Genomic DNA, 27,833 nt, shown 5'->3' with positions numbered 1-27,833 from the left:
AACCCAGAGAACTCACTGCTGCACCATCTTGCTGGTGTGCAGACCCCAGGCCAGTCTGCCTTCTCATCTCCTTTTCAGAGTCTTATGTTTGCCTCGTACAGGCTTTTAGCTGTACTTAGCGGGAGGAATAGGAACAAGTGTTTCTCCATTATTCTGGATACAGACGTCCTCTGGCTGATTTTAAGATTTTCCCTTTTCATCACTAGTATTGAACACCTTGATTATGCTATGCCATGGTGTAGTTTTCCTCATGTGTTTTGTGCTTGGGGGTTACTGAGATTCTTGGATAGTGGGTTTATAGTTTTCATCAAGTTTAGAAAAGTCTTGGCCATTATTTCTTCAAATATATTTTTTTTCTGTTTCCCCTTCCCTCTCCTCTACTTTAGGAATACAGTTACACATGTATTAAGTGGTTTGGATTTTCCCCACAGCTCACTGATGGTCTTTTCAGCATGTTTAAATCGTATGGTACTCGATTTCACTTGGGATACTTCCTAGTGCTATGTTTTCCCTTTTTTAAGAAAAAAGTTTGCTGGAAACACTTCTTTGGGGGAGGAGACACCACACTTCTCAATTAAGAGAAACATTTTTACAGTCCGGAGATTTTTTTTTTTTTAATACCTATTATGCCAAGAATTTATAGGGAATGGGTTCCAACAGCTCAGGCTCCTTTCCACGGTTCTCACAGGTGCAGAACCAATGGCTGCATTTCTCCGGGTGGAGCCGCCTGGGTTTCAGTTGAGCCCAAGTACCTTTTGCTCTGGCTGCCTTCTTTTTTCTGATCATTTTCCTTCACATGTTTCAGGAAGCTATCTCAGCTCCTAGAGTGCTTAACATGCTCAATATGTACATTAATTTTCTTGGCAAGATTCTTGCCCTTGTTTGTTTGCAACAATGCTGGCAGCATGTTGGGAACACACCATAGACTCTTCCAGTTTTGCCGTGGGAACAGCGGTGGGCTTTTCTTTTTGAGTAGTGCCAATCCCCTTGATGTCAACATCACCTTTCTTGTAGATTCACATGTATGTGGCCAAAGGAACAACTCCATGTCTTCTAAAAGGCCTAGAGAACATTTATCTATCGGAGCCTCTCCTCTTTCCTTTTGTGTTGGTCATTTCGGCAAATTATCAGAAGATGGAGGTACCAGCCCAAAAGCTAGAGCTATGTTTCCAAATTCACTAACCTTTTCTTCTGCAGTGTTGAATCTACCATTAATCCATCTAGTGTATTTTTCATCTCAGATATTGCAGTTTACATCAATAGAAGTTTGGTTTGGGTCTTTTTTTTTTTTTTAACTCCCCTGTCTCTACTTTTTTTTTTTAATATTTATTTTGGCTGCGCCGGGTCTTATTTGCACATGCAGGATCTTTGTCAAGGCATGCAGGATCTTTAGTTGCGGCATGCGGGATCTAGTTCCCTGACCAGGGATCGAACCTGGGTCCCCTGCATTGGGAGCATGGAGTTTTAACCACTGGACCACCGGGGAAGTCCCTCTACTTAACATTTGAACACACAGAGTACAGTTATAAAAAACTGTTATAATGTCCTTGTCGGTTAATCCTAACATCTGTCAGTTTTGAGTTGGATTAAATTGCTTTACTATTCTGAGTCATGTTTTCCTGCTTCTTTCCAAGCTGGGTAATCTTGTTTTTTTTTTTTTTTTGCAGTACGCGGGCCTCTCACTGCTGTGGCCTCTCCCATTGCGGAGCACAGGCTCCGGACGCGCAGGATGTGCAGGCTCAGCAGCCATGGTTCACGGGCCCAGCCGCTCCGCAGCATGTGGGATCTTCCCGGACCCAGGCACGAACTCGTGTCCCCTGCATAGGCAGGCAGACTCTCAACCACTGCGCCACCAGGGAAGCCCAAGCTGGGTAATCTTTGATTAGATGTCAGATCTCGTGAAGTTTACCTTGTTGGATGCTAGGTATATTTTTTAAATTTTCTATAAACATGATTGAGCTTGGTCTGTGATGTACTTAAGTTACTTGGAGACAAGTTTGATCCTTTTGTGTCTTGATTTTATGATTTGTCAGGCAGGACTGGAGCATTGTTTAGTCTGGGTTCATTATTCCCCATTACGGAGGCAAGATCTTTATGAGTACTCTACTCGATATTCCGTGAACTCTGTGTCTTTCCAGTCAGACTAGTGGGAAGAGGCACTGTTCCTGGCCCTGTCAATCTCTTAACACTGTTCCCTCTAATTCTTTCTGATGAATCTTTCCCTGGTCTCAGGTCGTTGCCTCACAGGCATGCACTGCTCACCACTCTGCTGAATACTCGAGGGGGAACATCTGCAGATCTGTGTTCCCTTTCTGCCCAGGTCTCCTGCCTAGTACTACGCCAGGCTCTCTTTAGCACGTTCCCTCGATGACACTCACACCCCAGGTTCCATTTATGTCTCTATGCTGACCTCTATCTTCAAGCCAGACAAGAGCGGAAGCTCCAGATCCGTGTCTCCAATGGCCCACCCTGCAGAGTCCCCTTGAGTGTCCCATGGGCACACTAAATACAACCCATCCAACACTAAGCTCACCATCCTCCCCCCAGACTTGCTGCCTCTCCAGAACCCGTCTCCATGAATGGCACTGCCATCTACCAGGCCAGAGACCTACGAGTCGGCCTTGCACCTCCTTCCACCTTACTCCCACCTCCTGTCATCACTGAGGGCCATCAGTTCTGCCTTCTAAACATCTCTGGACTTTCACCATCTCTGCCGCACACCAAACCACCACTGCTCTCAGCTGCACCTCTCTTAACCCAGACACCTTTCCTTGAGCAAAACTTCTCAAGTGCAAGTCTGACCACAGCACCCCCCCAACCCCGCCCAGTGAGGACCTTCCAGTGGCCTCCTGTGTGCTTAGATAAGGCTCAAACTCCTTTCTGGGGCAAATAAAGCCCTTGATGATCTGCTCCTTGATTAAGTCTTGGGCTTCTTGCCCAGGGCCCCTCGTATGTCTTTATGCCTGGAGAGCTGGATTGTAACTGTTTAATTAAACCACCTCTCCACTCGAATGCCTGTTTTCTAACGATGGAGGTTATGCCTCCTACTACCCTGCGCACAGTCCATATAGTGCGTAAGAAGACAGGGCTGTGAAAGGCTGTAATTTTGCTTAAGAATGCCGTCTTAAGGAAAATACTTCCGGCCGCAGGTTCCCCATATGTAATATCGGTGCAATCATCACTCCTCTCTTCTCTGATATGACACAATCAGTAGACAAAAAGGGCTGGCTTTGTCAACCAGCGCGCCAGAATTTGGTCTCCACGCATTTCGCTCAACCATCAGAGCAGGGCCTGGCCCAGATGCTGGGCCCGACGCGGGCGAGGCCAGCGAGGCGCCCAGGGCGCAAAATGTCAAGAAGCACCCCCTTTCGGGTTCATGCAAGCGCACGCCGCCCCGAAAGCGAGTGCCTTCGGGCATGCGGCGTCCGGGGCATCCGGCTGGCTTCGCCGGCTTCAGGTCCGTACCCACAGGCCTGCTGGAGCGCGAGAGAGACTACCCTCCCTCGGGCCCTGGGCCCGCCCACTATGCGACTTGGCTTCCGGCACCGAACTAGACGCCCTGCTATTGGCCGTTGTCCCGTGACGTCACCAGGGAGCGCCCGCCTCTGCTGACGCCTTATTTAGAGGAGCCGCGCGGCGCCCAGTGTCGCAGCGTTAGAAGTCCCGGCCGGTTGTGGTCTCTGGGACGTAGTACCTGTGCTCGGGCGCCCGGTGACCTTGGCGTCTGGCCCGCGAGTCCTATCCCGACAGCACAGGGCGCCAGGTAGGTTAGGTTTAGGCCAGACGGCGGGGTGCACCGGGCCTCCGGGCCTCCGGCTGAGGGCAGGACTGGACTCTGGTGCCCGGCCGCTCCGACCACACGGACTGGGCTGGCGGGCCCTCTTGGGCGCCCACTGAGTGTAGGGGATGGAGCTGGGCATACAGGGGAAGTGGGGGACTGGCACAGGGGCCCAGGCGAGTGGATGGTGGGACGCGGTCCCAGGTGCAAACCGTTGTCTCGCCTGCGCCGTTGCAGCTCCATGTCCCTGCCTCTTTGCTTACGGACACCTGTCCAGAGTTGGATTGAGCTCAGGCTCTGCGGCACAGTGGTTCCCGCAGGAGCAGCGGGGCCACTTTCAGGTACCTCGGCAGGTGACTTCACCTCCTTCAGCCTCAGTGCCCCTTCTGTAAAATGAGGCGCTCAGCCTGAGGGGATTGCTAGAGGGCGGAATGAGAACCTGGAAGGGCCTGTCATGTGGGAAGGGCAGTCAGTGGGGCCTGCGGTTATCTGGGAGAGCAGGTGAACAGCCTTATCCCTGAGGCAGTAGCCAGCAGGAGATCCAATTTCCCCTGGGGCATGCAGGGTGTCGCTGGGCCTCCAGAAGATTTCCTGTTGGAGGTTCCTACTTCTCACCACCACCTCTGGGCTAAAGTGTCCAACTCCTCACCTGGACTTGGATTCAAGTCCCAGTTCTTTCCTGTCCTTGGGAACTTGGGCAGATCCCTTATCCTCTTCGAGCCTTAGTTTTTTCATCTGTGAAATGGGACCAACAGCCCCTACCGTCCACAGCTGTCAAGAGAATTAAATCAGCCATTGTAGGTAAAACAAAGTAACACCTGGCATGCAGTGGGATAATAATCTTAGTGTGTGGAGTATAAGTGCATACATTTTAGCTTGAACAGCCCCTGACAGTGGCATGGTTGGTGCTTGTGTAAGACAGGAGGGTGGGAGGTTCAGAACTCCTGGTTTTCTGGTTAAACTCATCGGCCAGCACAGCGATCAGATCATTGACCTGGATCTAATGAGTGTTTAACTGAACAAGGTAGATGGAATCATCAGAGAACCAGGAGTCTGGGATGACCTCCACGTGCTTGAGCATAAAGGGCTACTTTTATTTTTTATTTTGTTTATTTATTTTTGGCTGCACTGGGTCTTCGTTGCTGCACGCGGGCTTTCTCTAGTTGTGGCGAGCGGGGTCTACTCTTCGTTGCGGTGCGCGGGCTTCTCGTCGTGGAGCATTGTCTCTAGCTGCGCGGGCTTCAGTAGTTATGGCACGTGGGCTCAGTAGTTGTGGCCCGCAGGCCCTGGAGCGCAGGCTCAGTAGTTGTGGCGCACGGGCTTAGTTGCTCCGCGGCATGTGGGATCTTTCCGGACCAGGGCTTGAACCCGTGTCCCCTGCATTGGCAGGCGGATTCTTAACCGCTGTGCCACCAGGGAATCCCTAAAAGGCTACTTTTAAAGGCAAGGAACCATGAAGAGGAGGGACTGTTGGGGTGGAGGCCAGACTCAGAAACCAAAGAAGAGAATGGGGTTTGTCTTTGCGTGGAGCCTAGAACTCAAAATGGAACCTGAGCCTTGTTGATACTTTCTAAGTGGTATTAGGAGGGAAGGCACAGCTGCCCCTCCTGAGGCTGACAATCACCGAGTTTTCCCAAGTAGTGAAAAGTCAAGCCCCTGCTTCTGGCATTTGATCATTGAACAGAGAGTAGCTGAGAGCCTTCTGTGTGGCAGGCACAGTGCTAGGCACTGTGGACTCGGCAGCAAAAGAGACAGTTGTGGCCCCAGAACCCAGAGGGGAGACAGCCCCGTGATGCCTGTCAGGCGTAGACCCTGCCCTCTGTCTGCAGCCTCTTTCCTAGGGCAGCCTGTACTCCAGCACAGAAGCCACTAAATAATTACTGCCTGGAGAGGCAGGCGGGGGCTGCTCCTAAAAGGCTGCGACAGCCTGGAAGGGGTTCTGGCTTGGTCATGTGAGCAGTGGAAAGCATTTTAAGTAGGAGGGTAACAGGATCAAATTGGCATTTAAAAAACTACCTGTGGCAGCTGTGAAGCCAGTTTCACCTGTGATCTCTTGCTCACGCTGGGCTCCACTCTTAACTAATTCCTAGCCCTGCTCATCTTAGCCCAGCCCACACTTCCTCAAGAAACAAAGACAGGGCCCTTGATCTACACAGCAGCAGTCCCAATTGCAGAATCCTACTTAACGGCATCCGTTGTTAACATCAGTTTCCCCTGCAGGCAGGATGGCAGGGCTGAGTGTGTCTGACCTGCATTGTCTGCCCGGTGCCCCAGTGGTGCCAGCTACAGTGTAAGCTTTCAGAAAGCACTGGTTGACGGAAGGCTGGAATCCCTGGGGCCTAGCTCAGTGGCTGGCATGAAGTAGTTGCTTCTCTAGAAATGTTTCATTTGAAACACGTGAAATAAGTGAAAACCTGGACCACTTCCCATGTGGTGAGCCAAGAATGGCTCATGGGGCAAGAGGACTTGGGCTGCAGCTTGAGGAGCTCTGGGAGCCCCAGTGATGGCTTCGGACTGTCTCCATCCCCTAGGACCCACTTTTTTCTCCATAGGCTCCGATGCTGGTCTCTGGTAGAAGAAGGTGGCTCACGGCTCTGCTGCAGGCTCAGCGTTGGCCCTTTCAACCCTCCAGAGACATGAGATTGGTGCAGTTCCGGGCACCCCACCTGACGGGACCTCATCTGGGCCTGGAGTCAGGGAATGGTGGAGGTGTCATCAACCTCAGCGCCTTTGACCCCACACTGCCCAAGACGATGATAGAGTTCCTGGGGCAGGGAGAGGCCGCTCTCTCAGTGGCAAAGAGGTAAGTCAGCAGGCAGCAGTGCCCTGCCGCAGCTGCCCCATTCCCCCTCCCTCCTCCCACCCGCCTCCTCTTTTGCACCCCAGCCTTCATTTCTCACCTGTTCCCTTAGTGAAGAGCCTTAGAAATCTTTTATGACAACATCCTCAGTTTACAGAGGGGGAAACCGAGGCCCGAGGAGGATGATTGACCATCCGAAGGCCACACGCTTGGTGGTGGGGCCAGAATTCTACTTTGTCACACTGCCTTCCCTGGGAGATTAAGTTCCTGCTTGCCTGAGGGGCTGGGACCTGGGATCCTAAGAGGCATCTTGGAAAGCTCATTAGGAGAGAGGACTGCAAAGAGGTTCTTAAAGATGGTTCTTGGGTTTGGGCTAGATTAGGTAGAGGCCTCCCTGAAGCCAGGAGTCCTGTGGAATCTGGTCTAAAGGTGTTGATGAACAGTAAATTAAAAACCACTTTGAGGGGACTTCCCTGGCGGTCCAGTGGTTAAGACTCCACGCTTCCACTGCAGGGGGCGAGGGTTTGATCCCTGGTCGGGGAACTAAGAGCCCGCATGCCGCTTGGTATGGCAAAAAAACCCTCAAAACAAAAAACCACTTTGAGGTGTCATTTTCACCTATTTAACTGACAAAAAATACAGATGTTTGACAGCATACAGTGTTGGTAACAGTATTTTTCCCCTACTTTCATATTCTCGCAAGATGAGAAACTACTTCTGTGTCCCTCATTAGAAAATTGGGTGTATCTCTACTGTGCAGTAATAGGCAGCCATACGAAAACGAGGAAGCTGTATACTGTTATGGTGAGATCTCTAAAATATATATGTTTTTAAAAGGTATATATAATTGTGCTATCATTTGCATAAAAAAAGATGGGAGGGCTTCCCTGGTGGTGCAGTGGTTAAGAGTCCGCCTGCCGATGCAGGGGACACGGGTTCGTGCCCCAGTCCGGGAAGATCCCATGTGCCGCGGAGCAGCTGGGCCCGTGAGCCATGGCCGCTCAGCCTGCGCGTCTGGAGCCTGTGCTCCGCAACGGGAGAGGCCACAACAGTGAGAGGCCCGCGTACCGCAAGAAAAAAAAAAAAAAGATGGGAGAAGAGTATACATAGAGTGGCTGTGAAGAGCTACGTAGGACACAGTGGTTGTCTCCAGGGCTGGAGCAGCGTGACTAGGAGAAGGTGTAGAAGAGAGACCTTTCCATTATTCCCATTTGCACCTTTTGAATTCTCTTACATGGACATGTATTACCTAATGGGGGAGAGGAAATCAACACTAGATAAATATAAACAGTGCTCTGATATCAAAGGACAGTAACTGGGCTTGATTTTCCTGCTGACTCTGATGGTTGATCTAGAAAATACATTTTAAAAACTTGTAGCTGCTGCAGGATCTCCCCAGAGTGCCCCTCTCTCCTGCTCTGGTCTCTGCAGAGCCCTGGCTGCCCAGTTGCCAGTCCTACCACGGTCAGAAGTGACATTCCTGGCTCCAGTTACACGGCCAGACAAGGTGGTGTGCGTGGGCATGAACTATGTGGACCACTGCAAAGAGCAGAACGTGCCTGTGCCCAAGGAGCCCATCATCTTCAGCAAGTTTTCCAGCTCCATCGTGGGGCCCTACGACGAGGTCGTCCTCCCTCCTGAGAGTCAGGTTGGTGCCTCCCCACTGTGCCCCCGAGTCACTGGGGCCCATCACACAGGTGCTCAGCCTCCAGCCTAAAGGAACCATCTGTTGCTCATTAGTGCATTAAACAGAAACTCCAGGGGATTATACAGTAATAAGACTGCTCTCGGGGGTGGGGGGGGGAGAAGTTAATTTATATCTTTTCCTGATTACAAAAGTAATATACTTGCATTATAGAAAATTAGTAAAATACAGATAAACGTAAAGAAAAGTCACCCATGTTCCCACTGCCCAGGGCTTGCAACATTTATGTTTTGCTGTATATCTTCCCAGTGTTTTTCTGTTCCTGTTTCTATTTATACTGTACATATGCCTACCATTTAGTTACGTCTCCAGCAAGAACATTCTTCATGCCATTAAATATTCTCCCCTGACATTTTTTAGGTTACTGCTTAGTTTTCTATTGTATCAATGGCCATAATTTATTCAGTAGTCCTCATATTGCTAGATAGGTTGTTTCCAGTTTTTAGCTTTTATAAGTAGTGTTGCAGTGAACCTCCTTATAGAAAAGACTTTGCACATCCATGAATGTGTGATTATTTCCTTTGAACAAACTCTTAGAATTTGAATGTCTTTGTCAGAGTGTAGGCAGGGTTTCAAAAATCAGCCAAAGTGACCTTAAGAAAAGTTGCAAAAGCAATTTACATGTCTACCAGCAGTGTATGTACCCTTACTAATACTTTCAAATTTTTAGTTTAGGAATATTTTGGAAATTACAGGAAAGTTGAAAAAAAGTACAGTGACTACCCAGACTCTTCACCTGGATTCACTGTTAACATTCTGCCGTATCTGCTTTTCCTCTCCCTCCTTCTTCCTCCCCCTGTCCCTCTTCCTCTCCTTCCCTCATGTCCCACGGGCACACACACACTTTTTTTGGAGGGGGAGTGGGAAGAACCTTTGAAAGTAAGTTATAGACATTAAGACAGTTCACTCATAGAAACTTCAACATGCATCTCCTAAGAATAAGGACAATGTCCATGACCATAATACCATTATCACAACTAAGAAAGTTAACATGAGTAATATCTAATATACAGTCCAATTGGGAATATTCCCAATCGCCCCCCCAAAGATGACTTTTAATTTGGGTCCTGGTTTGTTTTTTGGTTTTTGGTTTTGGTCCAAGATCAGTCAAGGTCATACATTGTATTTGGTTATGTCTCTTTAGTGCCTTTTATCTAGAACAGGGATCCGCAGACTTTTTCTCAAAGGGCCAGTTAGTATTAGGCTTTGAGTGCCAAATAGTTTCTTTTGCAACAGTTCAGCTTTGCCATTGTGAAATATGAAAGCTGCATAGCTGATACGTGAATGAAAGAATATGGCTGTGTTCCAGGAAAATTTTGTCTACAGTAACAGACAGCAAACAAGCAAGGATTTGGTCTGTGGGCCATAGCTTGCCGACCCCTGATCTCAAGCAATTTTTTCCCCCTGCCCTTTTTTATCTTTAATGACACTTTTTGAAGAAACCAGGCAAGTTGTCTCATAGCATGTCTCACACTCTGGATTTGTCTGGTTGGTTCTTCATGATTAGATTCAGGTTAAACATTTTTGTCAAGTTCTACATAGGTCTCTTAACCTGTTCAGGCTGCTATTACAAAATACAGAATGGATGGATGGATGGCTTATAAACAAGGCATTTAATTCTCACAGTCTGGAGTCGAGGAAGTCCAAGATCAAGGTGCCAACAGATTTGGTGCCTGGTGAGGGCCCACTTCCTGGTCCATAGACGACTGTCTCTTCACTGTGTCCTCACGTGGTAGAAGGGAGCTCTCTGGGATCTCTTTTTGTAAGGGCACTAATCCTCTTCATGGAGGCTCTACCCTCATGACCTAATCACCTCTCAACGGTCTCACCTCCTAATACCATCACCTTGGGGGTTAGGTTTCAGTATATGAATTGGGGGGTGGGGGGAGGTGGGACACAAACATTCAGTCTGTAGCAACAGGTGTGTACTTGTGTTGCATCCCACTGGGAGACTCTTGTCGGGCCCTAAAGTTTGATCCCTTAGTTTACTTGATGCTCACGTGACCTCTCCATTGTAAAGGTACATTTCACTGTGGTAATTAGTAAACAATCTGCAGGGTAGACATTGAAACCATGTGACTATCTTATTGCCTCACAATTTTTCATCCAGGGATCATCTGGTCATCCTTACCTGAATCCATTATTGCAGTAAGCGTTAGAAAAAGGTGATTTTTTCTGTCTGTGCACTTTTATTAGCTGGTACTCTGAAGAAACACTGCTTCCCTCCTTTTTTTTTTTTTTTTAACCCATGTCCCTTTAGTATCACTGTAAATTCCTGATTTTTAGTTTTATTCAATATGTCATAGTCCATCATTTACATTCTTTTTGATACTCAAAGGGTCTTAATTTGGCCAGGGAGGGCCTTCAAGATGGCCCCCATCTATATCACTTTCTGAGTACTTCCTTGCTGTGGCCAAGCTATTGCAGGCTCATCTTGTACTCTGTCTCAGACTTGGAATTAGCCATTTCCCCAAGGAACCCAGTTCTTTTTTGTGTTTCTGGTTGTCACTGTTAGAAAGAGCAGTCAGTTTGAAAGGCTAAATTGTTATCTATTTTATAGGGCACTTTGTGGTTTATGGAAAGGGCTGAGCATGTTTTCCTTTTTGTGGCCATGTGTATTTCTTTTTGTGACTTGCTTATTCAAGCCTTTGGCCCACATTTATTTTGGCATGTCGATCTTTTTCTTGTTATTATTTGAGTTCGTGCATTAAAGCATTTAGAGTAGTGCCTGGCACACAGTAGGGTTAGCTGCTGTTACTTGGTATTCATCCTTTTCTGGAAGTATCAAGAGTGACTCTTAAACTCCCTCCCCGGACAAAGGCTGCTCTTCTGCAGTCGCTCGGAGAGCTCTGCCTGCCTCTGGGGGTGCTGCCTGCCACTGCCCAGTTGATGGGTCTGCACGTGATACCTCCCCTACTGTTCACTCCACTCTGGCTCGAGGTCTTACAAATGGGGGCCGGCAGCCAACCCCACCGTTAAGAGGCCCTGGCCCCGAGGCAGTGTGTAGCCCCTCGGCAGAGGAGCGGGGCCCAGAGCCCAGCAACTCACTGCTCCTTTCCCGCTCTACAGGAGGTGGACTGGGAGGTGGAGCTGGCTGTGGTCATTGGAAAGAAAGGCAAGCACATCAAGGTGAGGTGGAAAGGGCAGTGCCATCTGTCCCTGGCATTGGGAGGCGGTTGGCATCTACCTGCTCCTGACCCTGCCTTGCCTCTCATCCACCACCTCTGGCCACTAACGTGGGACCAAGGCTTTGAGATCCTTTGTTACAGGGGTTGGTGTCCTCATGATTTAACCTCCAATCTGGCCAAACCCCCTGCCCCCCATAGGCCACAGATGCCATGGCCCATGTGGCTGGCTTCACTGTGGCACATGACGTGACTGCTCGTGACTGGCAAATGAGACGCAATGGAAAGCAGTGGCTGCTGGGAAAAACCTTTGACACCTTCTGCCCCCTGGGCCCTGCCTTGGTGACCAAGGACAGTGTAGCAGGTAGGTCTCTGACAGCCCACTGGGTGACTCCTGTTGCTCTTAGATACATCAGTGAAGAGAAAGCAGCTTTCCGGGAAGTGGGAGTGAGGGGCATGGCTCCACGCGGGCCCCTATCCCCGGCTGCCCTTTCGTTGATTGCTTATATTAGAGCAAATCTCTCAACGTGGGCCATGAGTTCTCCACTGGGCCTCCCCCTGTCCCCTCACCCCATAGAGAGCTGCAGTTGCAGAGGTGGTGAATCTGCATTCATGAAGTGAATAACGAAGCAGTTCTCTCAGGATGGGTGGGTCAGGCTTCCTCTAGCTGCCACCATCTGGGAGAGTCTTTAAGTTGGAAAGCAGCAGAGCTGCCCTTTGAGCATCACAGAGAACGGCTGTTCCAGAGCCCCCTGCACCTTCACTGTGCCCTTGCTGCTTGTAGCTGCTGCTGCCTGCCTACACAGTGGCTGAGTGAGGTCCTGTGAGAGCCAGGAAGAGAGACGGTGCTTAAGAGGACAGACCACAGCCATCTGGGTAGGGCCACGTCCATGCAGTTCAGCCTTATGCCACCCCGCGCAGTCAGTCATCAGAGAAGTTAAATGGTGATCCCTGGTGGGGGGGGGGGGGGGTTTGTGAATGTGTAAAACACCGAAAAGTTAAAAGTACTGTCTACTCGGGACAGTATTACAGGTAAGCCTTCAGGTGCAGGAGTCTTCACTACTCCTGCTTGTGCCAAGTCAGCCTCTGCTGTGGGTAGACATCTGTTTCTTAAGGCAGAAACAGCCATTTTTCTCTGCTCCTTGAGAGTCTGGAACATCCCCTCCTTAACCCACCCAAGGGACCACTGGCAGGCACTCTGCTCTGTGGTGGATACAGGGAGGCCTGAGGCAGCCAGTGTCCACACACAGTTCCAGGGTAGGGAGTGCCAGGACCAAGCACAGGGAGTCCAGCACACAACCCTCTCACCTGGCGAGTCACAAGGTCTCCTTGTGCTTTCATTTTCTAGCTGATTGGGAGGGGTTTGAGGGAAAGAAGGGAGAACCCCAAAGTGGTGTTTTTGCATTTCAGATCCACACAACTTAAAGATCTGCTGCCGAGTGAATGGGGAGGTGGTCCAGAGTAGCAGCACCAACCAGATGGTGTTTAAGACAGAAGAGCTAATAGCCTGGGTCTCCCAGTAAGTGGGATGGAGCCCTGCCCCCCAACACCCACCTGGAGGCTAAACCGAGCGCTCCATGGCAGGCTGTAGCCACCTCGGCCCCTGGTCTCACCTGGCCCTTTTGCCCTAGGTTCGTCACTCTTTTCCCAGGGGACGTCATCCTGACCGGGACCCCCCCAGGTGTTGGTGTATTCAGAAAACCTCCTGTCTTTCTCAAGGTAGGTTGGCTAAACGAGGAAAGGAAGAAGGCCTGGCAGGGTGGGCTCAGACTTGAGAAATCCAGGCCTGTGTATGTGCCACACCAAAGGACTGACCGCCTCACGGCCCACTCTGTTGCAGAAGGGTGATGAAGTCCAGTGTGAGATCGAGGAACTAGGTGTCATCGTCAACAAGGTGGTGTGACGGGCTCTACCGCGGGCCGTGGACTTGAGGTGGGGGCATCCGTTCCCACTGAGCCCAGCACAGGAAGAGGCGCAGTGCCAGCCCCCGAGTAGCTCCTCTTCCAGGTAGACGGGGAGGAGATGGTGCTCTCCTCCTCAATAAACTTCTTTTTGGCTTCCTTTAGGATTTGTTTCAAGGAGTGAGATAGGGCATTCTCACACAGTGGGGAAGGAAAGAGCAAATACGCACAGTCACACCAAAAAGAAAGACACTGCTGAGCTTGGGAAAAGAGGACTCATCCAGTCCTCTCGTTTATCACACCAGAGGATGCGGAAAGCAGGAGATGGCGAGGGGCAGTCAGACCTCAAAGATGTTATAGTCCAGCTGAGGGTTTGCAGCTCCTCCCAGGCCAGCCTTCTGGCTCCAGGGCACAGCTGTGCTCTGGGGCTGGGAGGTCTCAACGCTGGCCCCTCCTAGTTCTAGTTACAGATGAACTGCCGGATGAACCGTTCCAGCTTTTCCTGATTGTCCCGGCTGGCAAAGGTGGGGGACAGGTGGAGCATGGGGCCTGCAGGGCTGGGCATCTGCTGCAGCACCTGGGCCACGGAGAAGGGCTCTGAGCGCTCGCCACGGGCGCTGTGCCCCTCCCCTGGAAAACTGCAGTGAGACCTGTGGCCCCGTAAGCCTTGGTGTTTGAGGGCAAACGCTGCCTCTCAAAACACCCCCAGGGCCCCACCCAGGAGCAGAATGACCCAGGGGTTTGGGAGACTGAGAGGGGCAGGAAAACTGTCCTACCTTCTCCAACAACTACTATCAATCACCACACCTACTCGGAGACGCTGGGGAAATCCCAGGGTGGGTACAGCTGGGCTCCCTGAGCTCTTTCAGGGTATGGGAGTGGGAGGCAGGGGGACAGAAGGGCGGAGAGACTGGCCCCTCTCACCCCCAGGTCTCTGAAGGTCCAGACGGCACTGATGGCGAGATTTGGGTCCACACACTCTGGAGGAAAGAGAAGTGAAGGCTATGGAAGGGAGCTCCGGGGCCCAGCTCCTCTCCTCTTGTCTAAGGACGGGACAACCAAAGGATAGGGCTCAAGCTGGACCCAAAGGCCTTCTCTGTACCCCTCAGCCGGCCTTCCTGGAATTGGGCTTTCACTGCCCACTAGGGGGAGGCAGCCACCAGCAAAACTTCCTCGCCTCCCAGGGCCTGGGCTGGCTGCTCGGGACTCACCGAAGAACCCTTCCTCCTGGGCGGTGGCCTCTAAGAACCGCAACAGCTGCTCCGCGTAGCCCGACTCTGTGGGAGAGAGAGGTCTGAGGCCTGGGGCCCCCACGCAGGCAGGGCCCCCACCCTGAGCGCTCAGCCTCTCCTCAGGACGGCCGCAGTCGCGCGGGCCTCACCAGTATCTGGCAGCTGGCCCCGGTGGAGGAAGGTGGCAGCCTGCGCAAAAGCCTTGAGCAGCGGGCTGAGCAGGCGGCAGAGGAAGAGGAAGAAGTCAGGGCAGCGTGACTGCTGGCTGAGCTGGAGGGGGACAGGCCAGGGTGAGGGCAGCTCCCACTGCCTCCCTACGGCCCCCCTCCCCTGATGGCTTTTCCCAGCGCACCCTGAAGTACCGGCCCTCAGCCTCCTCGAAGTCGTCACTGTCACTGTCGGTAAAGTCCCCACTTGGTTTCCACAGCAGTTTCGCACTCAAACGCCGCCGCCCGGTGTCGCAGGCTGGCCGGGAGCCTGGGGTCTGAGGGCCATGGGAGCCGTTGGTCCCTGTCAGGCTGGCCAAGGTTCAGCCCCGAGGCCCCCAGGCCGGGCGCATGGCCAGCCAGGGAGGTGAAACCAGCACACGCAGACCTGGGGAGCCCAGGAGAATGCCCCAGGCCACACCAGACCATCACAGCTGCGGAGCCAACTTGTGGGGTGAGAGGAAGTGAGCACCCACCCTCAAGGGCCACAGCCCCCGTGGACAAGAAATGTGGAGGGCGGGGCTTATGCAGAAACCCTCAGGTGCATTTGTCCAGTCCTGTCACTGTAGCTACACACGAGCCCAGGGCAGATGCGGTCTGACAAGTCCCATGGCGGAGAGTGGCGAGGCGGGAACCAGGTTTCTCTCTGCTAGGCCAGGGGCTGTACACACACACGCACGCACCCCCCCACACACACACACAAGCCAGAGGAGGAGCTGGGGCCGCTGTCACTCGGTGGGAGGCTGAAGGAGGCCAGACCCTGGGCAGGGGCTTTGTCTCCAGCTGCCCTTCCTACCTCCTCGGCAACTAGGAGCCCACACTGGATGAGGCGGTCCAGCACCTCCTGACAGTAGCAGTAGGAAGACTGGCAGGGCTGGGAAGAAAGAGGCACCCATGTGGCCTCAGGAGAGCCAGGCAGGGGCCTGGCCAGAGACGGAGACCAGACCTACTGCCGCAGCACATCTTAGGGTCAGGGCTCGGGCAAGCATGGGCCCTCTCCTACAGCCAAGAAGGGGAGGCCCAGGACTGAGCTGGGCTGGTGGGAGAGGCCTGACCTGCAGCAGCAGCAGCTCCTGCGGCAGCAAGTGCATCAGCAGCAGGATCTGGTGGTACAGCTGGTTCTGGCTCAGCAGCTCGATGCCCTGCAGCTCCCAGGGTCCCTCAGGCAGCACCCTGCCCACCAGCAGCCCCCACACGGCACAGGCTGGGGGAGGAGGGACCAAACGTGAGGAAGGAAGCTAGTCCCCTCACCCCTACACACATCCCACCCATCCCAGGCCCTAGGGACTCACCACCCACGGCCTCGCTCAGGAAGGCGGGCAGCATCTCGGAGCTCAGGCGTGCCAGGTGCGCGAGGCCTGGGCCGGGCCGCAGAACCACCAGCAAGTCCCCCTGCTGGACGCGCAGCAGGGCCACGTGCGGCCGCAGCAGGCTCAGCGTGTGCTGCACCAGGCACTGCAGCTGCCCTGAGAAGCCCACGTCAAAGCCACGCAGCAGCGTCTCCTCTGTCAGCCAGGAGAACTCCCCCAGGAGATGTGACAGGCACACGCCCTGGGTGGGCAGTGAGGGGCTCAGCAGCAGGGCCACGCCTCCTCCCCCAGGCCCCCACCCCGCCGTGCCCTACCTTCTGGTGCTTGAACAGCAGCAGCGTTGCCATGATGGCCGTGCTCATCACCGCCGAGCTCGCCACGCAGGCTAGGGCCAGAGGTGCAGGGGTGCTGCTCAGGGGCGGAGGCCTGACAGCCCGGGCCCTCCGTCACCAGGCAAGCCTTCCCAGTCCAGCACACACCTCCCTGGCAGCAGCCACATACACACCCCCATACGACTCCACCCCTGGGAAGGGGAGAGCAGGCTCGGTCCTTGGGTGCCACCCTCCCCAGTGGAGAAGTGGCGTTTACCAAATACATGTTGAGAGCCAGGCTGGGAGCTCAGGGACCGTCCCTGCCTCTTGCAGATATACTACCCACCAACCCCCAGTCTGCCACAGAAGGGACACTTGAGAAGATGGTAGTAACAGTGCTGTTAAGAGCCCCCTCTGTGCCAGGCACTGTTTCGTCCCTTACATACATTGTTCAGTTCAGCTAATGTCACCTCAAGAGAGTGAAGTGACGCGCCTGAGGCCGGGCTGGGCGGCCACCTGTGTGGCCTCACTTAGCGACTCCATCACGTCCTCCCTGGCTGGCCCCCTCCTCAGGGGCAGGGGAAGGTGTTCCACTCTTCTTCACATGTCCCAAGTGGGCCACGCAAGAGGGGGCAGGTGCAGAAACCCACCTGGAAAGGAGGGCCCTGACGACTGGCCAGCTCTGAGAAAGAGTGTTCAGGAACCTCCCTCAAAGGCCAGACCGAGGTTCCCCTCACCATTCAGGACGTGACAGCTCAGCCTCCTGACCAACAGCTGGTCCTCTTCCTTCAGGGCCAGAAGGGGCCCGGTTACTGGGGTCCACTCCTGCACCTTCTCAGTGTCGGGGACGACAGTACTGGGATAGAGACACAGATCACAAGATGAAGGGACCAAACCTAAAAACAATCATGGGGGAGCCCAGAGCTTTCTCAAACGTGAGGGCGTTTCCTATCCCCGAAAGAGGTGGCTTGTGTAACCCTAGTCCTTTCCAGGCCTGTGTGCCATAACCCACACTCAACTTACAGGCGAGGAGGGTGCCTGGCACGGTTTGAGATGACCCAAGTTATTTGGTGGGGGAAGGCTGGAGCTGGTGATGTGTTTGTGGTTCTGGGAGGAGAAGGTGCCAGCTCATGAGCTAGGGCCTAAGAGCTGCCTGCCTTGCCCCTGAGACCCTCATCTTCCTCTGCCCTTACCACTGGCCCAGCACGATGGGCTGCAGCAGCTGCTCCAGGGTCTGCCTGCTGCCCCAGCAGCTTCTGGCGTTGACGGTGTATTCCTGCCCAGGACAAGGCTCTTAGGTGGTCTGCCCTGGCCCACCAGGAAACCTGCATACAGCCCATCTGAAGTAGGTAACACTACCCCTGAAGTGGCCTTGAGGGCCAGGCCGCCAGAAGCCCTAGGACAGACCCCAGGTACTCCCAGCCTTGCCCAATGGGGTCCATACATGCAGGGAGAAGGGCTGGGCCAGATGCACACGGACGCAGGCTCGGCGGCTGCAGCCCCAGCCTCGCAGGCTCCACAGGACAGCCAGAGCTCCGGTCCACAGCCCCAGAGGGGCCGAGGCCTGCAGGGAGAAAGGGGCTGGGGGAGCCAGCTTGCCTGGAGCACGCTTTCTGCTCAACTTCATCTTGGGCCCAAACTGCTATATGACCATGACCTCTCCAAGCTCATTTTCTCCCCTGTGAAACAGGAGAAATCCCTCCCTAGCAAGGTCTTTTGAGTATGAAATGAGAGGATAACTGTAACAGCCTTAGCAGGTGCCACAGGACAATGACTGTGGGGCTGAAATTCCTTTGCACTCCCCACTTAGCCAAGCCCTGAGGGGAACTCAGCCACAGACACAATATTGTGCCTCCTCTCTGGAGATGGTGTCCACTTAGGTACCCAGGGCAGGGGGGTCTCACGTGGTATGTGTCACGGGGTGCATCTGGAACCAGGTCGTAGGTGATGGCCACTGGCACCAGCATAGCATCTGGGACGATGCCCACCTGGACCGCCTGCACCACCAGTCCCAGCCACGTCTGACCCAGGGCTGACAGCCGAGGCCCTTGAGCCCCAGGCGGCTCCTCCAGGAAGATGAGCAGGGGCTGCCCGCTGACCAGCAGCTGCTCCACAGCCTGGAAGTGGGTGGGGGGAGGCAGGTGTCAAAGCCAGAACAGCAACAGGCCCCCATACCCTGGCCCCATAAACAACCACTGGGCATAGCACTCACCGCATGGACTACAGCCCTTGCAAGGACCCCCTCAGAGCTGTCCAGGGAGAGGTTGGCCTCTGGGGGCAGGAAAAGTCCCCCAAGTTTCTTCAGCAGAGCTCTGTGGGGCACAGGGCAGATGAGGGAAGGCGCTCAGGAGATGGGACCAAGCAGGAGGCTAGTGAGAGCCTTGGTCCACACAGGGCCAGCCTGGGTCCTGCCTGAACACGCTGAGGCCAGGCATGGTCCTAGAGCCCATAGCTGACCCTCCGTCTGAGCCCCACAAGCTGGGGTGGCACAAAGTTGAGAGCAGAGGGGCCAGGAAGAGGGCCTCCGGGGAGCTGCCGCCAGAATACCGCCTGACATCCCCACACACCCCTGTCCTGGCCTGGGGACCTCTCCCTTGTATGTCTAAAGGCACAAGACTTTTACCTGAGGATGGGGGAACAGGTGCGGGGATCCCAAGCCACACGGAGCACGCCCAGGCCCTGGGAGAGCAGCACAAAGGGCAGTAGGATCCCGTCCAGAAGTGACTTGTGGGTAGAGAGGAGGACGAGCGGCGAGCCCTGCTCCAGGGAGAGCCAAAGGGAAGTGCCAATCCGCCCCCCACCCTGAAGATGCAGGGAGCCAAAACCTAGTGCCTACAGCCCCAGGGCAGCCCCAGAGGGAGGGAGGGAGGGTTCAGCTGAGCAGTTCTTCCTCTGAGCACATCTCCCAAAGGCAGAGGAGCTCTGTCAACAGCTTTTAAGGTAATGCATTGACGTAATGGTTGTTAAGACCATGATGAAAAGCTGTTAGAGGAAGCCTCATGGGAGCAGGACCGTGAGACACAAAGAGAAGGTCGTCAAAGAGCACCGGATTTTTCCCACCAGCTGATAGGGCTGGTCCCGACTCAGGGCTTGGCCTAGCCTCTGCTCCTCTGTCCCCGCCATCCCATCCCCGTCCCAATGGAGGGTGGGCCTTACTGCCTGGGCGGCCTTGTGGACCATCTTCATCTGGCCCTTGTGCAGCTGTACGTTCAGGAAGAGGCAGTTCAGGATCCGGAGCAGTGCCCAGCTGACCAGCCTGGAGAGCAGCGCCCAGTCTGAGGCATGGCAGGGCGTGGCCCACGAGGCAGCCCACGGCAGCCCAGAGGGCCAGCCAGAACTCCTCTACGGTGGGCACTACTACTGTCCCCACTTTACAGAAGAGGAAAGTGAGGTTCAGAGAGGTCACAGAAGCTGCTGGATAAGAGAGAAAGCTAAGTGCGGGTGCTGGGACCAGCAGGGGGGCCTGACAGCAGAGCCTGCGCCGGCAAGGTGCTGCCGTCTCCCAAGACGACCTCATGGCGCAGCTGCCTCGTATCAGCCTCCAAGCATCTCCCTGCCTCCTTTTACCCCAAAGGTGACCAGAGAACCAAGACTCTCTCCAGGCATAACCCGGCCTTGTCTCTGCAAACTGCTGGGAAAAGTAAACTAAAAAGGGAGGAGTTAGTGATACAAGAAGGAAAGGAGATGGCTGAAGGGGCAAAATCTCTGGGGAGGGGTTGTCCAGAGGCCCAATGTGAGGACTGGCTTTAAATGAGGACAGAAGCGTGGACACAGGCAGCATGGAGATGTGCGGGACACACAGCATGTCCTCATCTGATGGCTTCTATTCCTCCATGAAGCATGAGGTGCTTGGTCAACAGTGGATAAGTTAGAGAAGGAGCAGTCTAGATTGGAGCCTTGGAGAGTGCAGTGTGCCCCTCTGAGAATCACACTTATAAAGGAAACAGGTCCACCCAGTGTGTTTCCCTAGTGACATTTGGCTGCTTAGGTGCAGAGAAGGCAGGTAGCTGGGTTCAAACACAGCTGGGTTGTGCCCAGTGACTCCTTCACAAGAGCACTTTCCTCACAAGGAGCCCTGGAATCGAAGCTAGGCCTGGGGGGCAGGAAAGACAGGAGGGGGGACTGATGGCTGGTGTAAAGGTGCTCAGGTCAAGGGACTGGAAGTCTCGAAAAAGCCAAAGAATTGTCACATGGAGGGCTAGTCGTAGGTCACCAACAACCTCTACTTCCTGTCCTTGCTCAGTTGACCTCTTAGCACTTTCAACACAGCCGAGCCTGACATGTGCAGCCCTGTGCCCTCCTTCCCTCAATGACTCAAGCATCCCCCCGCTTGAAGCATCATCTATGTGCTAAAGCTCTGCAAATACACGTTCCTGGCCCCAATCTCTCTTCTGAGCTCCAGACTCATATATATATAAGCAGCTGCCTCAGTGTCTCCACCAGCATGTCAGGTATCAGAAACTCTTTATGTCCAAAACACCTTTTGTGGGCCAAACTTGCTCCTCCCCAAGCCTGCCCCCTCCCCTCCAACCACACCACCAGGTGCTCAGCCAGAAACCCAGCTCTCCTGCAGCTTCCCCTTTCCCCCTCACTGCTCCCACTGCAACCCTCCAATCCATCAGTGAGTCCTGATAATTTCATATTGGTCTCTCCATCGTCTTCCTAAGTTCTACTGTCACGCCCATCCCCCATCATTAGTCTCACCTGGACTAACAAAACAGCCTCCCCAGATGATCTGTTCTCTACTCGTGACCTCAATTAATCTTGTTATTTTCTGCTTATAACCTTTCCATTGGTTTTCACCGCACTTGGAAGTCACATCCAAACTTCTTGTATGGCCCTGCATATCTGGTCCCTTCTACCTCTCAGTTTTGTCTCCAACAACTCTCTCCCTCACTTGCCAGCTTCCGACCACATCAGCTACTTGAGCAAACCTGGCCCTTTCCTGCAGCCACAGCTCATGCTCTTCCCTCTGGTAGAACTGTTCCCTCACATCCTCACCTCCCCAAGGCTGGCTCCTTTCCCCCTTTTGTCCCTGGCTTACAAGTCCCTTCCTCCCCTCCAGGTATTTTCAGTCCTAGCCCTTGTTCTGTCCTTCTTGCAGGCGTGTGTATCTCTCCTCACTCTAACCTGTGCATCCCTCCATTTCCCCAGAAGAGTGTCCTGTATCTAAGAGGAGCTCAGACCTGTGCAGGACAGATCAGGAGGGAGCAGGTAGTGACAGCAGGATGAATATGGGAGGGAAAAGGAGGGCCTATAAGATGGAGGAACCAGCCACCTCCTGTCTCTCTCCACAAGAACCTGACCTGGGGAAAGGTGGAAGGATAGAGAAGGTACTGGAGTCTAGGTCTCAACCAGGGGTTCCTGGGGTGACCCCCAAGCCCCAACCCCCAGGACAGATACACACCACCAGGCCAGCAGTGGTGAGAACGTGGGCTGGAACCTGGGAGCTGGCTCAGATCAAAGCCCCTGCCCCTTATCCAACTGGTCCCACTGAGAAGGCAGCTGTCTTCAAAAGGTCTCACAATGTCCAGATCAGGGGCTTACTCAGACCGGTAAATATAACACCCAGCTCCCCAGGAGGGGAGTCTAGTCTTTACCCAGGCCCAGCCAACGCTCCCTCCCAAAGGGCAGAGGCCCCAGCCCAAAACACCCTTCAGTACAGAGTTACCTGAGCAGGAAGGGGCGGGGTGGGGCCTGGATGTGGCCCAAGATGCGCTGTACCTCTCTCTTCACGTGGCTGGGCACCTGGCCTTCCCCAGCCCCTCCTGGGGCCCTCCCTAGGATGACATTCTGAACCCTGTGGTGTGAGAGGCAGTGGTGTCAGGCTGGAGCAGGCCTAAGTTCACTTCCCTCAGCCCCACAGAAGCCCCAGGGCACAGCCTCCAGTCTTCACCCTCCATCTTTAAGGAAGGGCCCCAGACCAAGCTAACACTCTAGAAACCAGCCCTTTCAATCAGCCCTGCCTACAGCCTTTGTCATCCCTTCAAGGATCCCAGAAGTACCAGCCAGACCCCAGTCCCTGCCTCCTCACCCAGTGCTTTCCACGACCTTCTGTGGGGCATCCTGGCAGGGGGGTATGTGCTGCTCCAGGGACCACAAGAAATAGCAGAGCCTCCGAACCAGCCAGCCCCGAAACCTGGGCACAGCCCCCGAGCAGGGGGTAGATCTCTCAGCGGGCCCGCCCCTGACTAGGGCCCACAGAGGGCATTCCATCAGGAAGGGGTCACCCTAGCCCCACGGACTGGGAACACCTGAGCCTGGCTTATCATGGAGCAGGAAGAGGCGGCACCTGCCCACCTGTGGCCTATTCCTACCCCTCCCCCCAGTGAGCAGGGTGCAGGCCCAGGGCCTGAAAGCTCACAGAAGGAACTGCAGGAAAGCTCCAGGGCTGCCTGTCCCCACCTGTGGGTTTGGAGCAGAGGAAGAAAGAAAATGATACCACAAAGCAAGGCCCCAGCAGCCCTGCACCCAAGGGCCCTGCCCACCACCCTGCCCCACCCCCAGCTCTGACTACCTGGTGTTCTCTTCCTTCACCTGGATCACACTGCAGAAGCCTAGATCCATTATGCTTCTGTGGAAGAGGGACTCCTGCCCAAGAGGGGCAGGGACAGCATGTCCTTGGGGGGGCCTTTGCAAACCCGCAAAGGAAAGCCCTTGCTCTGTCTTCTGTGGTCTTTGCCTGATGGACTATAGAGTTTACCAGGAGACAGGATTACAGCACAGCAGTTCCCAAAAGATGTTTGACCCCAGATCCTGAAGCTCACTTAGGAAAGAGGGTTCCACGGTCAAAATGGAAGGGCTGCATCCTCTGTAGAATCACCCTCTTGGAGAAGAGCGTATTGAAGTCTCTGAGAAGTTCTCTCATCCACAGCAGAGAACATGTAGCCTAAATCCCCACCAGAACCCTGGGTCCCATCAGCACCAGCACACGGCACCGACACACAGAGGTCTGCAAGCATGTGCTGAGTGCTCACTGACTCTGAGTGGGCAGTGTCCCCAAAACTGAACAGCAGGACTCATGCAGGCATAGTCAGACCCCAGCCCTCTGGCCGTGCTCTACACCTCCTCTCAGGCCCCTTTACACTTCCCCACCCAACTCTCCCAGGCCTGGGAGCCAGGAGCCAGCCCCGGACCAACAACCAGCCAATACTAGTGCGCCCATTCCGTGAAAGACAGCAGAGGCAGGTGCAGGGGAGGGCTGGGTTGGGAGACATAAAGGAAGCTGCTTCCCAAGGCCGTGGGAGCCATGGCTCCCAGAATCAAGCTTCACAAGGTAGGGCCTGGCTCTACCATCACTCACCCAGCTCTTGGGGGTGCAGGTCTGGCAGCAGCGACCCACAAAGGGGCGGTATTTCCCCAAGAAAGGGGTGACAGCCTCCAGCTTCATCCCCAAACCTGAGGACCACAGGCTGGCCTGGAAAAGGGCCACAGGGAGAGATGAGAGGACTCAAAGTCCTTGGCAGAGGGAGGGAGGCTCCGGTAGTGAGAGGCACAGGACGGGAGGCGGGAGAGCAGAGGGTGTCCTGGGAATGGAAAGGCTACACTACCTCCCGACCATGCTGGCTGCTTCTCCGCTGGCTTTGGAGTCTGGCTTCCAACATGGTGTCCACGGGGTCTATAACATCTGGGAACCAGCCGCCTCTGCCTCTCTCTCTCTCCAGAGGAACCTGACCTGGGGAGAGGAAGAAGGATGGAGGAGGTACTGGAATCTGGGCCACAACCAGGGGCTCCTGGAGTGAGCCCCATCCCCCCACCCCAGGACAGACAGACAACACCCAGGCCGGCAGCGGTGAGAACCAGGGCTGGAATCTGGGGGCTGGCTCAGATCAAAGCTTTCCCCCCCAACACCCGACTGGTCCCACCAAAGAGCCAACTATCCTCAAAAGGTCTCAGAGTGTTCAGATCAGGGCTCCCTCAGGCTAACACGAAGGAGATGTTTTGTCTCACCATCCACACCCACCCTGCCATCTCACGGCACAGATGGGCCTGTACTAGAGACTCAGACCCTTTCTGTGCACAGGGAAGGAACAAGGCTGGACTGGCAGGAAGGAGGCGTGAGACTGCCAAAGAGGAACAGGACCATTGTCACGAGACCACCAGGTCCTGCTCAGATGGCCTTCCCCTCGGCACCAGAAGACAGCCCTTTATCCACTTAATCATTACAGCAATGGGCCTAGGGTACTAGATGGGGGACAGGTGGGGGGTCAGAACACAGAGAGATGCCACACGGACCTGTTCCCAAGGAATGGTCTTCTGGCTGGAGATGACAGACTTTTCCACAACTGGTATCCTCTTACATAGCACTCTGCATAGAAGACCCCACTTGGTATCTCCTTAGCCCCCTCCTTCCTACCACAATATAACATCTATCGTCTATAAGACAGCACTGAACCCCTCCCAGCCCAGAAACTGGGCCCTAAAAACCCTTCTACCCGGATCTCTCACCACGTCCCTGATGGGTAGGCTGATTCAGCTATTTATGTTATCCCTAACCCCACTACAGCGCACATACCTACCTTAGGAGTGCCTTCTCCCTTCCCTCCCACTTCCCCAAATTCTGCCCACGGCTCTAAGTCCGTGATGCCTCTGCATCACCTTCTAGGTTTTTCCTCTCTTCCTTGGTTCCCCCATTCCAAGCTTGCCAGGCAAGAAGCCTCCTCCAGGGCTGAGACTTCATGTCCCCACATCATCTGAAAGTATCCTGAGGGCAAGAGCTGCAACTGACCATCTCTGTATGCCCAGCAGCTTGCCCTGCCCAGAGGAGGGACCCAGGAAATGCTAGATGACTGACTGTAACTCCCTCTCCCAGAGTTCCTCTGGGTCTCTCCTCCTCTCCCCAGTTTAGCAGTTTAGAACCACAAGGCCAAAGCAGTACCAGGATCACAATTCCCCAGTGCACAGCTCTGGTAGCCTCCTCCCAAATGCACTTCCTCCTTTGAAAATGTTCTCACAGCCCCAGTCACAGACACTTGGCACAGGGAGTCCCCAAGCCCAAGCTGCAATCTGAGGAGTCCTGCCTGCTTTGCAAGGAGGATGTCTGCTCCCCAGCCTCAGAACACCCCTACTCTCAAACCTAACCCCACTAGGTCCGTGCTAACCCTAAAAGACAAGGCAAGGGGTAACTCGCAGTCGCCAGCCAAGTCAACTACTCAGCTCACATAATCCAGAGGTCAGTTCTGGGATAGATCTTTCTAGCACCCAAGCCCCCCCCCCAAATGGGGATCTCTCTATCAGTCTGTAGCTCTTGCCTGGACGCCCCTCCCCGCAGGACATCTACAGCAGAGGCGGCAAACTGGCTGCCTGAGGGCCAAATGCAATTCACAGATGTATTTTCTTTGGCCCTGCAATATTCTAAAATGCGATGAATTAACCTCAACATTTAAAAATAAAAAAATAAACCAAACCGGGTCTCCAGGGGCTGTTGTTAAAATACCCCTGCGACCTGACGTCTCTGGCATGCACCCCACAGGGCCTCCGCTGGCCGGAGCCCAGCGTCACTGTCCCATGTTCCTTCGGCCCCGCAGCACTTGCCCTCCCGTGTGCCACCGCGTCAATCACACCTGATGCCCGGCCCCTGTGCGCATCTGAGCTTGACCAAAGCATCACATCCAGGGCTTCCCTGGTGGCGCAGTGGTTGAGAGTCCGCCTGCCCATGCAGGGGACGCGGGTTCGTGCCCTGGTCCCACATGCCGCGGAGCGGCTGGGCCCGTGAGCCATGGCCGCTGAGCCTGCGCGTCCGGAGCCTGTGCTCCGCAACGGGAGAGGCCACAACAGTGAGAGGCCCCCGTACCGCAAAAAAAAAAAAAAAAAAAAAAATCACATCCAAACCCCTTCCCCTGTCTGGGACGTCTGTTCCCTACAAAGAACCATGGCTTGAACATGACCCCTTCACCCCTCGGCCCGCACCCGGGGGGAGGGGGAACTCAGAACTCGGGGCCCTCACAGACCTACGGCGAGAAGAGCTGCCCCGAACTGTCCCGAAACGGAAGAAAGGGCGTCGGCCTCACGGGCCCTGGGTCCAGGGTGACGAGAGGCCAAGGACCACGCACAGCAAGGCTCTCTGAGGGGCTGCCCCTCAGGCCACGGACCCCACAGTGGGGCTCACCTGCGCAGCGAGGCCTACACGGCCGGCGCTCCGTCCAACCCTTGCCAAGCCCCAGAAAGGCCCTCCGAGTCGGCGTCCGAAGCGGGAAGGCCCCTGGGTGGCCCTGGACCTTGTGCGAGACGGCCCAGTCCCAGAGCGAGCCCAGCAGGTCTCACCTCACACCAGCCGCCAACTCCCGCCAAAGCAGCAGCCGAAAAGGGCGACCGGAAGGCCTCTGAGCGCTGTCTGAAAGGCAGCTCTGAGAGCCAATTGGGACGCGCGCTGGGCCCGAAGCCCCGCCCCTGGCGTGCTGCCGCGCCGCACGCTGCGTGACCACGCGGCCTTGACTGTGGACAGGCGGGGTTGCGTGTGTGGGCGGGGTTGGTGGGGGGCAGCGTGACTGGCCTTGGCTCCTGAGTGAGTCCCAAGCCGTGTGCTGCTCGCCTTCCCATCTGGACCCCCACGCAGGTGCGTGGGGACCCCTGGAGTCGTCCGCGAGATCCAGGGTACCCAAAGGATAAGGACGCGTGGGCCGCCAGGTTCTAATGAAAGAGGTTCCCCAGGGTACACGTGCTGCCAAGTTGGAGTGTAGGCTCTCGCAAAATCCCAAACTGGGGACACCTGGAAAAGAGATCACCAGAAGTCACTTTTGGTTCATGAAAAACAAGTCAGGCCTCCTCTGTGTCATTTCCTTTGTTGATTAGAACCCTAGACCACAGTCAGGAACTTACTGCAGTCACGAGGTGCCCGAGTTTCAGCTGGCCCTGTGACCAGTGTGCTTATTCGTGTGGTTATCTGATTAATACCCTGTCTCCGCCCTAACTTAAGGTGAACGAGGACTGCATAGGTTCGTTCATCTTTTGATTGTTCCCAGGACACAGCAGGGGACCAGCAAGTAGTAGGCAAGGTGTACAGAATAAATGAAGGAGGGGATGATTGTGCTTTGTTCTTACACTGCCCTCCATGTAATGACAGCCAGAGAATCCCACAGTTTCAGGACACTGTGACACTGAGCAAAGTCACATCGGAGCCTGGCTGGGTTCACACCCCCACCTGTTCTCTGACTCGACAGCCCTGATCTGACTGCCCTCACCCTTCCCCTCCAGGGTGTGGCCATTCCTCTACCTTCTTTGTGCAGTTTTGTGTCTATCTACGCAGGCTATATGTTTCTGTCCGTTCCCTTTGACCCAGGTTGCAATGTCCTTTTAGCATTTTCAGAATCCATTTTGTCCCCCATCTTACCCTTCTTTTGTATCAGGGTACACTTCAGCTTCAGAATCTGAAAAAAAAACAAAAACAAACCGAAAAAACCCAAGACCACCTTTAATTAGAAGTAAGTTGCCTCCTAAGAGTACAGACTTGCATTGACCTGAGGCCC

The 27,833-nt window shown here is 54.5% G+C and overlaps 2 protein-coding genes across 7 annotated transcripts; one reads left to right on the top strand and one right to left on the bottom strand.

Annotated features, from left to right (window-relative positions):
* Positions 1 to 3,591: 3,591 nt before the first annotated feature.
* LOC137205917 (oxaloacetate tautomerase FAHD2A, mitochondrial) lies at positions 3,592 to 13,473 on the top strand. Of its 5 annotated transcripts, none has more exons than XM_067704296.1 (9): positions 3,595 to 3,763; positions 6,331 to 6,581; positions 7,312 to 7,382; positions 7,958 to 8,226; positions 11,353 to 11,412; positions 11,610 to 11,772; positions 12,819 to 12,927; positions 13,060 to 13,127; positions 13,249 to 13,473. In XM_067704296.1, exons 2-9 carry the CDS (start codon positions 6,337 to 6,339, stop codon positions 13,254 to 13,256), a joined length of 993 nt encoding a protein of 330 aa, XP_067560397.1. In that variant the 5' UTR covers positions 3,595 to 3,763; positions 6,331 to 6,336; the 3' UTR covers positions 13,257 to 13,473. The 5 variants fall into 5 exon arrangements, 4 of the variants coding, with proteins under 4 accessions (XP_067560399.1, XP_067560397.1, XP_067560396.1 ...); XM_067704295.1 differs by having other exon boundaries at positions 3,599 to 3,763; positions 13,040 to 13,127; XR_010934355.1 differs by lacking the exon at positions 12,819 to 12,927 and having other exon boundaries at positions 3,592 to 3,763; positions 13,040 to 13,127.
* LOC137205915 (glycerol-3-phosphate acyltransferase 2, mitochondrial) lies at positions 13,467 to 24,183 on the bottom strand. 2 transcript variants are annotated; one of them, XM_067704294.1, is made up of 21 exons: positions 23,919 to 24,183; positions 23,672 to 23,785; positions 22,886 to 22,959; positions 22,403 to 22,507; positions 22,040 to 22,168; positions 19,525 to 19,624; positions 18,992 to 19,125; positions 18,581 to 18,680; positions 18,273 to 18,485; positions 17,813 to 17,932; positions 17,562 to 17,644; positions 17,106 to 17,224; positions 16,372 to 16,442; positions 16,040 to 16,298; positions 15,803 to 15,951; positions 15,544 to 15,621; positions 14,894 to 15,025; positions 14,691 to 14,811; positions 14,521 to 14,586; positions 14,234 to 14,289; positions 13,467 to 13,886 (listed from the first exon to the last, which is right to left on the bottom strand). In XM_067704294.1, exons 1-21 carry the CDS (start codon positions 23,970 to 23,972, stop codon positions 13,770 to 13,772), a joined length of 2,394 nt encoding a protein of 797 aa, XP_067560395.1. In that variant the 5' UTR covers positions 23,973 to 24,183; the 3' UTR covers positions 13,467 to 13,769. The 2 variants fall into 2 exon arrangements, with proteins under 2 accessions (XP_067560395.1, XP_067560394.1); XM_067704293.1 differs by lacking the exons at positions 22,886 to 22,959; positions 23,672 to 23,785; positions 23,919 to 24,183 and having other exon boundaries at positions 13,760 to 13,886; positions 14,086 to 14,289; positions 22,403 to 22,845.
* Between the last annotated feature and the right edge of the window lie 3,650 nt (positions 24,184 to 27,833).

Source organism: Pseudorca crassidens, chromosome 14 (assembly GCF_039906515.1).
Source record: "Pseudorca crassidens isolate mPseCra1 chromosome 14, mPseCra1.hap1, whole genome shotgun sequence".
Taxonomy (NCBI): Eukaryota; Metazoa; Chordata; class Mammalia; order Artiodactyla; family Delphinidae; genus Pseudorca; species Pseudorca crassidens.
Note: the sequence above shows the minus strand (reverse complement) of the source record. Positions and strands in the feature narration are given on the sequence as shown.

Bases quoted from the DNA above. Each gene is read 5' to 3' on its own strand.
- LOC137205917 (XM_067704295.1), top strand. From the start codon at position 6,337: ATGCTGGTCTCTGGTAGAAGAAGGTGGCTCACGGCTCTGCTGCAGGCT. The intron at 8,227-11,352 runs GTTGGTGCCTCC...CCCGCTCTACAG, and splicing joins TCCTCCCTCCTGAGAGTCAG to GAGGTGGACTGGGAGGTGGA. The intron at 13,128-13,248 runs GTAGGTTGGCTA...ACTCTGTTGCAG, and splicing joins AACCTCCTGTCTTTCTCAAG to AAGGGTGATGAAGTCCAGTG.
- LOC137205915 (XM_067704294.1), bottom strand. From the start codon at position 23,972: ATGTTGGAAGCCAGACTCCAAAGCCAGCGGAGAAGCAGCCAGCATGGT. The intron at 18,681-18,991 runs GTAAAAGTCTTG...TGTGCCCCACAG, and splicing joins ACCTGTTCCCCCATCCTCAG to AGCTCTGCTGAAGAAACTTG. The intron at 13,887-14,233 runs GTGAGAGGGGCC...TCCGTGGCCCAG, and splicing joins GGACCTTCAGAGACCTGGGG to GTGCTGCAGCAGATGCCCAG.